Genomic DNA, 9,525 nt, shown 5'->3' with positions numbered 1-9,525 from the left:
CCAACTCATCCCTGTACATACACTCCTCCCCAGGCCCCCATCTTCATCTTCCTTTAGATTCTGTCCCCCACAAGTTTCTGCAAAGGTTTCATCTGTAAATCTATCCATCACATTACAAATTTCTTATGATACAGATATCAACACCATACACCTTGAAGGAAAATTCCACAGTAGTGTATTATGAAAAAAAAAGGATAACGTGAATGCGAGCGTACACACAAAGTGATTTTTCAGATATTGAAATGTGTAAATATATTTCAGAAATAGACATCAGCCTTTTAAGCATACTCGAAACTTCTCCACGGCCATGATTTTTCTCCCCTTAATTCCACATGCGTTTCTAGTAGCTCTGAGGGAGTAGGAGGCTCTTTTACAAAATGTTCAAGGGTTCAGAATTTAAATTTACAACACTGTATAAAGAAATTCCATTTTACAGGGCACTATTTGAAATACTATTTGAGAATATAGCTTCTAGAGTGCTATTTCTCTAAGAGCCAGATTCTGAATTGATATAGACTTAACCACTGAAGACAGGTAGTTACTTTTTCAGAGATTTCTTGAGGCAGCAAATGTAGAACATCCTTTGGTAGTATATCTCAAAATATATTCACTCATAAATCAAGATGTCAAAATTCTTAGGTTTTACCAAATACTCTTGCTGCAATTAAAACTCACTTCCTCTCCCTTAATCTTCTATGTAGGTAGGAAATAACTGATCATCCTTCTTACAAAAAACCTTGTACAATTAAAGACTCTTCACTACTCTTCGACTTTACCACTTGCAGGCTAAGCAACCCTATGGGGCTTAAATCTTTTGGTAGTATTTTATTTTGGTGTTAACGCTCAGGAATAAATACTGCTTATTCAGTGCCGGGACAATTTCTCTACTGTACACAAAGGATGTGGAGATTCTGATTAAGAGCTTCAGTCCCCAAATGCTGCTATTAAAATGGAGACATTAAGGGGAAGCTGAGACGAAGTGAGAGAGTAGCATAGACATATATATACTACGAACTGTAAAATAGCCAGTGGGAAGTTGCTGTATAACAAAGGGAGTTCAACTCGAGGATGGATGATGCCTTAGAGGACTGAGACCGGGAGGGTGGGGAGGAGGCGAGGGAGGGAATACGCGGATGTGTGTATAAAAACAGATGATTGAACTTGGTGTACCCCCCCCAAAAAATAAATAAATAAAATGAAAAAAACAAATAAAATGGAGACATTTGGATTTTACACACTTCTTTGGTTTTATTTGGGGAAATTAGTTTTATAGCTGAGAGGTTTTGGGGTGTTATGTTTTTGGATTTCACATAAGAAATATAGTACCAAGGGTTATCATTCTCCAGTACAACAAATGAATCACTGGCCTTTTCTGTGTTACTTCAATAACACTTCCATACGATATGCATCACTAAAAAAAATAGTTTGTTTACAGAATGTCATTTAAAAATGCTCACTTTACCTTGATTAGTGTTGTCCAATGCCTCAAACTCTTCTAGAACGAAGTAGTTTATTGCAGGCACCCAAAGAGAGCGCTGACAATTCATTCGTCCTGATGCAGGCGGGTTTAGTCATGAATTGTAAAATGCGAGATACACCCCATGACAGGCGCACTGGGTCATACAGGTAGGTGGGGTTGGCAACAGCAGGTGTGATTTAGCGGGCGCTGGGCTGGCCCTCTTGTAGTCCCTGAGTCACTGCAAACGTTCTATCTTTTAACATCCTCTTTCCTTGAGGATTTCAAGAGTCTATTAAGAGGTAAGCATCTTTTGAGGGGTAACTTAAGCCATTTCCCCTTTTATCAGAAAAACGCCTAGCACAGAGGAAAGCTCTACAGGAACAGGAACAGGAACCGGGGAGGTGGTTCTGGTGTGAGAGCCTTCACTTGGCGTTTTCTTCGATGCCCTAAATTCCTTCTCCTGTTAGTAAGTCCCACACATCCAACTGCTTACTCTTTATCGCATATTCACCCTCCCGAGACCAGATGTGTGAGTAGAGTTTGTGTCTACTGAGAAGGGCCTGGGTTTTCTCAGGGTAGTTGCGTGGGGTGCTCTGGCTCTACCCGCCGGATAGATATCTACCTCAATCTCTGGTAAGCGGAAACATTTTTAAGCACTATAAAAATAACCACTCGTGCTTCAGGTTCTCTCCCTTGCTGAAGTATCTGTGGAAGGCTCGGAGTTCTACTGGTGAAACATCCCTTGCCCCAGACGCCGGAGGCGCAACCCCCGCGCGCGGGATCCCGGCTTCGGCTCAGAGCCCGCCTCCGCCGGGCTCCCTCAGGCCGCACACGCCCCGCCCCCTGCCACCTCCGCGCGTCTCATTGGCCAGGCCCTAAATCCACCTCGGCTCCTGACTGGCGGTTGCTACTATCTGTCCGCGCAGCAGGGACATTTCCGCATTGAGGGGGGCTGCTCCAAATGGAGGGGGAGGGGAGGTGTTTAGGCGAAAGTGGGGGTTTTGGGTGTCTGCAGCCAGCAGCCTGGTGGACGGAGGGGGTCAGAAGCTGGGCTGCGACCACTGGCGAGGGGCTCAAGGTGTGCATGTGTGAGGGGAAAGGGGGAGAGAGAAGGCTGCCTCAGAGGTGACATTTTCTCAGCCTGCGAGCCTTCTTCCAGGGGCGCCATAAACGCCCCCAGTTTCCCAGCTGCTAAAGGAAGAGGAGGAAGGTGGGTCTCTGTGGCGGTTTGGGGAGGGGCCGGGGCGGGCTTCCCACCAACCCTTGGGTCAGTGTGTTTCCCTCTCTGATGCGCGTAGAACCCCTCTGCCTGACCCGCAGTTTGGCCCCGGAGGCCGAATTTGGGGTTCGGCCAGGAGGAACTAGAATGTGTGAGGGTCGGGGCGGGCCCTCCCGGGCTCCTGCCCCTCGGAGTCGGGGCGGCACACGGGCTCTCCCTTCACGGGTGGCCCCCTAGTGTCTGCTGCGGGGGGAGGGGCGCTGTAACCTTCGGCCGCTCCCGGGAGAAAGCCGCGGCGGGGCTGCTGCCGCTCCCAGCGGGGAGGTGGGGGTCTGGAGGCCCCCGCGCGCCCGCGCGCCGAATTCTTAGCTCCTCCTAGTACCGGGATGTTTATGGTCTGGTAGAAATGGTTGCATCGCCCCCCTTTTGTCGGCCTCCCCCGCCTCCCGATCCCTCCTGGGGCGGGGACCGCTGTTGGCCGGAGTTTCCCGGGAAACCGTCCGGAGGTCGGAAGGCAGCCAGGGGAGGGGAGTCGGGAGTGCGGCCCGCCTGTGCCTGCGGCTGTCCAGCCCCGGAGGGCGTGGGGACCCGTGGGGCGGTGAAGTAGCCGCTCTAGATCCGCCTCTTTCATTGATGAAATTTAAGTTCATGTGATTTTACCTTTTCCGGGAGCCTCCAGCTGGCCCTCGTTTGTGTCAGGGGTACAGTGTAGCCTGGAGTTCCAAGCCGACTCGGTCGCACCAAGTTTCTGTCTTGGAAGTGAGGAAGGTTTTCCTGGGTGTATTTTCTTTTCTTTTTTTTTTAGAGGCAGTTTTAGTCGCTTTGAATAAATACTCCCCTAAGTGGCAAAACATAGAAGAGAAAGAACTCGTCGGTTGTTAAAGCAGGGGTGGAAGAGAAACCTGCCCTATAGCGTGACTCCTCTAGACATTTAAATATATTTTTATATATATACATATAAGCCAGAGTATTTTAATAAATCCCTAAAATGTCGAGATTTGTACAAGGTAAGACACGCTTCTTATTATCTCCCGGGTTGCTTTAGCAGTACCGAATTTGGGTACAGGCAGTCGAGAGGTCGGTGGGTGGTTTGGAAGTGGAAATGTTCATTTGAGATACTATTTGCGAAACCGTTTTCGTTAAATTGACATTTGAGATGTCTTGAGCTGCTGGGTTGGCGTTTCAGATACGTATAACTTATACTCCTGTACTCTGCTGCATTTAGTTCTGCCTCCCTCAAATCAGGTTAGTAGCACTCTGGCTCCCTGGGATAGTGGCTGTAAATGACGATAGAGCAGGATTTTGGCTGCTGATTAATCCCTGTTTTCTTTCCTGTCGAAAGCAAGGTAACTCTGGGTGCGGTTGGACGGGGAACTGAGAGGGCTGAGGAAAGGCAGGTGGGTTTAGCCAGGACTGTTGGGGAAGCTTTAGTGTTCTCAGCTTCTCCGTTTTGTGTGTACGTGGTCTGAGTCTCAGATTCACTTATTGCGAAACTCGTAGAAGCTGGAGGTCATTTCAGCAGGAGAAATGACTTTGCTGCATTGCTGTTTATTTTTTTCCCTTCTTTGAAATCTGTAAATATTATTAAAGTTTCTTTGAAATTGGAAAATTGCTTTCTGAATTCGACGTGTGTGTTAAAAAAAAAGGTTTAGAGAATGCCTCTCAACTGAGTTAAGCAGTAACGTTGTGTGTATGTGTACACATTGAAATTGGTGCTGCCTTAAACCTCTGTTTGTAGCATAGGATTTGCCTTCTGGTATGCAAGTAAACCCTTTTCTTGCAGACCCCAGAGTGTGAAAGCTTCAGCCATCTTGCTGAACACACAGCTAGTAAAGTTCACAACCACTTAATGTGGCTCTCAATAAATGTAACATACTTAAAAAATTTGTGTCAGTAATGGCCATCATTTGGCCCTGGGCATAAAAATGCCGTAGTAGGTTTTACATCACTTTATTAGCTCTTCTTTGAGTTTTGTATAATAAAGTAGGAGAACTTGATTGCCTGCATTATTATGAAAACAGATGGGACACTGATGTCTGCCTTTAGCACTAAGCTCAGAAATGTCACTTGTCATTAGACTTTTAAATTAATGTTATGCCTTATATGTGGTGAGAGATGCTTATGTTGAGATTGAATAAATGTCTTAGTCAAGAGTAGAAAGTAGAGGGAACTGTCAGAAGTTTGCTGGGTTTTGTAACAACAACAGTGTTGCAATAATATGCTAGAGAAAAGTGGACAAGTCACTTCTCTTTAAAAGTTAAGAATATTATTAAACTCCAGGTGTTCCTTGTTATGCTTTAGAGAAGTTTACAGAGGTGGTGTGCATTGACTGATGTCACATCCTTTGATGTTTGTTAATGGCTGTTTGCAGGAGATTCTGAATAAAGTGGCAGTACCTGTGTATGTTGTTATTCCTTTCCCTGTGATCCACTTTTTAAAAAAAATAAGCTTTTTATCTTGATTTTTAGAAAAGTTGCACATAAGTCAAAACCAAGAAATTATCACAAGTACATTACTATTAACTACAGACTTAGACTACTTTTCCGTGATTCAGTCCAACATCGCATTTAGCTGCCATCCAATTTGCTCTAAATGGTAGTTTTCTTTTTAAGTTGGCAAATTTTGCACAAAAAGATGACACTTCTCCCCTCCAAAAAAATTTTTAACATGATTTTGCTCCTGTTTAGCATTGTTTAAATTTGTACTTAAGTGTGTAGTCTCTCTATGTTTAATTAACTCTGCTGCATTGATTAAGTGATAAAACTTTATCGGTTTATGATTCTGCTGCCTCCACAGATCAGTTTTTAAGTATAAGGGTTGGGATATTTGTTTTTGAATTTTTTTTGGTAGCAGATCAAATTGTTTGATCTTTGCTATAGCACTTATTAATATTTCCATTCATTGACTCTTAGCTTGTACCACTTCATAAGGAAAGGATTGAACAAATTTAAGGCCCTAAACTGTTTTCCTATGTTGTCTCACTTAAGCTTCACAAGATTTTTATCATGACCTTACAGGTGAGAAAACTTAAGTATCTTATCCAAAGTTCACAGCTAGTAAGCACTGAAATTCATATATAAATGTGTTTAAACCCTCTGTCCTTTCCAGTAACTCATGTTGCTGCTTACATTAAAAACTTATTAGGAACAATGGTTTCTTTCTCCAGTTAAACTGTAAGTACCTTGTGGGCAAAGATAATATTATATCCCTGGGGGAAATACAGTGTCTTAAAGTGGTGGATGCTCTGAAAGAATCTGTCATGGATGACAAATGAGAAATGCAGCACTTTCCATGTACTTTTTAGTAGTTTAGTCTACATTTTTGGTTGTAGTTTATTAACACCTCTAACATAAATGTTAAGAAAGATAAAAGGGAGGGACCTAGGTTTGAATCCTGTTACTAACATGATTATAGACACATAACTTTTCTGAACCTCTGTTTCTACTTATATAAACTTTGGGTATTAATACTTATGCCACAGGGTTTTTGAGAAGCTGAAATGAGATGAATTATGTGAATGCACTTGTTACATTTAGATGGCCAGTAAATTTTATTTTCCTTTCTTAAAATGATGGTGGCTTTTTGGATAGCATTGCCTCCAAAAGTATAACTACATGTCAACAACAGAGACAGAATCAAGGCACCTATGACAGTGCTTTACTTCCCTATTTCAGGTTTGGTGTTCAGGCCTACAGCAACTTGGAAGTTGATATATATATTATATATATATAATTTTTTTTTTTATTTTTGGTAAAGTATGGGGTTGGAGGGAAAGCTTGAACAGTGATGAGAATACATAATTGATGACGGTTTTTATTACAGTGCAATCAACAACAAAAATTATGAGCTCTTACAATATGCAGTGTACTGTGTTAGGATTTCTCATGTATCCTTTTTATTTTTACATTGGAATTTATATTTATTTTGATGACTATTATTTTGCCACGAATAAAGATGTGTATATATGTATATATTTTAAAGCTCTTTATTGGAATATAATTGCTTTACACTTTTGTACCAGCTTTTGAGGTATCTCATGTATCCTTTATGGGATCTTGAAATTCAGATCTGGGTATTACACCTGTGTGTTGCGTACACATATGCTTGAATGTCCTCGAACCTGGGGTTGTATGCTCGGCTTGAATCTCTTCCCTCAAATCTAGGCAAATGTGCTTTATAGGGAAGCTAGGCATCTCCATTCTCAAGCACTTTGACTGTAAGTTATTAGGTAGAAATGTTCAATTAATAAAAATACTTAATGTCAGTTGGCAGGAGAATTCTCAGTATATATTCCTTGGCCAGAAGAAGTTTCATCTTTCTTTGGGCATCTCCCAAGTCTGTGTTCCTCAGGCACTTAAGATTCCTTCTTGTAGGAGGATGCTTTACTGGATCTCTGGCTTAATTCCCTAGCTGGTGTATTCTGCCCTCAAGTCACCTTCTGTCTGCTTGTGAAATTACATCTCCATTTGCTAGTTTTCTCCATCCCAGGGGTGGTTGCAGGGCCCATTGCAGGGCCCACAGTTATTCTAAATAAATGTGACTACTACTTGAGTGAGAAAGGGCCCCTTATCACAGTTGGAGGTAATACTTCCTCCTGTGACCCTGCTGGGTCATCAGCATCTCTGACTTGTGCCAGATTTGTTAGTCGGTGCCATTTGGAATTTGGTTTTTCAAAAGTTCTGAGAGCTGTGGGGCAATCTCCCTACATGATTTGAAATTTATGAGTGGTGCTGGGCCTATTGTCGTCGAGCCAGCTAAGGCAGTGTTATATGCATATACTGTAATTTAGAGGAATTTTAAAAAAATTATTTATTAAAAAAATTTTTTTTTGTCCATGCAGCATGGTTCCCCAACCAGAGATCGAATCCATGCCCCCTGCAGTGGAAGCATGGAGCCTTAACCACTGGACCACCAGGGAAGTGCCTGGAGGAACTGTTTTTAAACTGTTTATCTGAATTATATAAAAATGTCTCTTAATATTCTTTTTTTTTTTTTTTTTAAAAGAGAGTAGTTTATTTATTTTTGTTTGTTTGTTTTTTTGGCACACGGGCTTAGTTGCTCCGTGGCATGTGGGATCTTCCTGGAGCAGGGATCGAACCTGTGTCCCCTGCATTGGCAGGCGGATTCTTAACCACTGCGCCACCTAGGAAGCCCTCTTAACATTCTTAAATTGAGGTACTTTCTTATATTTCAGGGGAAGCCGTTTGAGTACCTCTGTGTCACTTAAAAAGTATTTGAGGCCTGTCAAGTTTTCCACTTGTTGGAATTCTCTTTTTGTGACTTTTTGTGGTGATTCTTGTTTGGTCAGTGGCAGCTAGCCAGAGAGGATTAGCTGAGCTAATTATAGCAGGAAGGGTCTCTGATAAATACAGGGGTGAGGAGCATTCTGGGGCCTGGTTGTAGAGGTCAGATATAGGCCTGTTCTTCTTAAATCCTAAGACCAAATTTAGCCTGTTGCTGATTATTTAGATGATTAGGATGTTTTCAGCCCAGGAAGGTTGTGACATGGATTTGAGGCAGGACTAGAGGTGGCAAAGCAGTGATTGAGGCACACTTCTTATTTTCTTAAAGATGTAGCTTAGGATTCATTATGTTGCTAGAGAGAGAGGAATTTAGTTAAATTTAGAGTCACAGTAATAAATGGAAAATTAAAAGAAATTAAGAGTTGAGTTGATGAAAACTTTGTTTTCCAACATGGATCTTGTAATCTCTATAGTTAAATTGTCTTTGTTCTTGATAATTGGGTCTTTCTTCTAGTGAAATGGATGATTTTCATTTGTGAAAGCCTACTCAGGAAAAAAAGAAATTGGACATTAGAGAAATAAGAAATATTAAATTACACTTCTTGGAAGTGCCATCTTAATATTCTGAAGGTAAATTGAAAAAGGGAAATTATGATGTTAAGATGTTAATTTTGGACAGTAGGTGTTTTCTTGTAATACCATTTCACAGTTCACATTCACAGTTCACATTCACTTCACATTCTCTGTATATTTTTCTTCATGGAAGATTGTAGTAGCTTTATGAATTCTAGTGACTTTAAGAGAATGGGATACTTAATTTGTGTGAGGAACATTAGTTGGCCTAATAATGAAAATGTCCTGGGTCAAAGACTAATATATTGTAATTTTCCAGTTTCCATGAAGTTGTATTTGGTACTTTTTGTGGAAGTGCAGGTATTAGGAGTTTCCAAAAAGTCAGATATATCCATTACTGAAAAGTTAATATAAACAAATATTTGAAAGTTTAACTCTGGATTATTTGTAAAAAAAATGAATAATTAAGAGTTGAGTGTATTAACTTTATATAATACGATTCATCCTGATATCCAGAATTTATGCTGGTGGGGAAAACCCCAGCAACATTAGAATAAAGTTGTGAGGGAGATCCTCTGGAGGTTTGGGATTTAATGAATGTGGAAATAGGATTCACTTACCACCCTTTTGATTGCTTGGGATCTCTTTAGAAGCTTGGTTTTCTAGACTGGTGTCCTTTTGACACAGCCTAGTTTCTTCTCTAAACTGTCATGTTTTGAACTTGGCGTAATAGTGTTTGAATCGTGCACATCTTGGTCTTGGGTAATTTGTTGGATTGTCCCAGGCACAGTGACTGTTAATTGAAACTATATGTCTTAGGTCTCTAAAATTCTACTACCAGGCATGCATCTTTCTATTAATAACTTACTAAAATTCTTTGCAAGTTGGCTTGCTAGGCTATTGAAAGAAAATTAAACTCTGTGTTTTTTGGCTGGGTTTATGTGTGAGAAAGGGAATAATACTGCATTTGAAAGCTGTTTCCCAGTTCTCTTGACTGGTGATGCAGGCATCTCCTTTAGTTTGTTGCAAAG

General features: G+C 41.4%; 1 protein-coding gene across 6 annotated transcripts in view; it reads left to right on the top strand.

Moving 5' to 3' along the window:
• Positions 1–1,652: 1,652 nt before the first annotated feature.
• Positions 1,653–9,525, top strand: part of UGP2 (UDP-glucose pyrophosphorylase 2) — a 54,433-nt gene continuing 46,560 nt past the window's right edge. The window contains exons 1-2 of one of the 6 annotated variants that reach the window (XM_057741648.1): positions 2,423–2,669; positions 7,519–8,551. Coding sequence is in view for 1 of the 6 variants with exons in the window: in XM_057741646.1 (XP_057597629.1) it covers positions 3,667–3,685 (19 nt within the window). In the remaining 5 variants the exon portion in view is untranslated. Of the gene's footprint in view, positions 1,759–2,395; positions 2,670–3,349; positions 3,686–3,932; positions 4,025–7,518; positions 8,552–9,525 lie in introns of those variants that run through there. The other 5 variants (XM_057741650.1, XM_057741651.1, XM_057741647.1 and 2 more) reach the window with 5 other exon arrangements.

The sequence above is a fragment of the Hippopotamus amphibius genome, chromosome 7 (genome assembly GCF_030028045.1).
Source record: "Hippopotamus amphibius kiboko isolate mHipAmp2 chromosome 7, mHipAmp2.hap2, whole genome shotgun sequence".
NCBI lineage: Eukaryota > Metazoa > Chordata > Mammalia > Artiodactyla > Hippopotamidae > Hippopotamus > Hippopotamus amphibius.
Note: the sequence above shows the minus strand (reverse complement) of the source record. Positions and strands in the feature narration are given on the sequence as shown.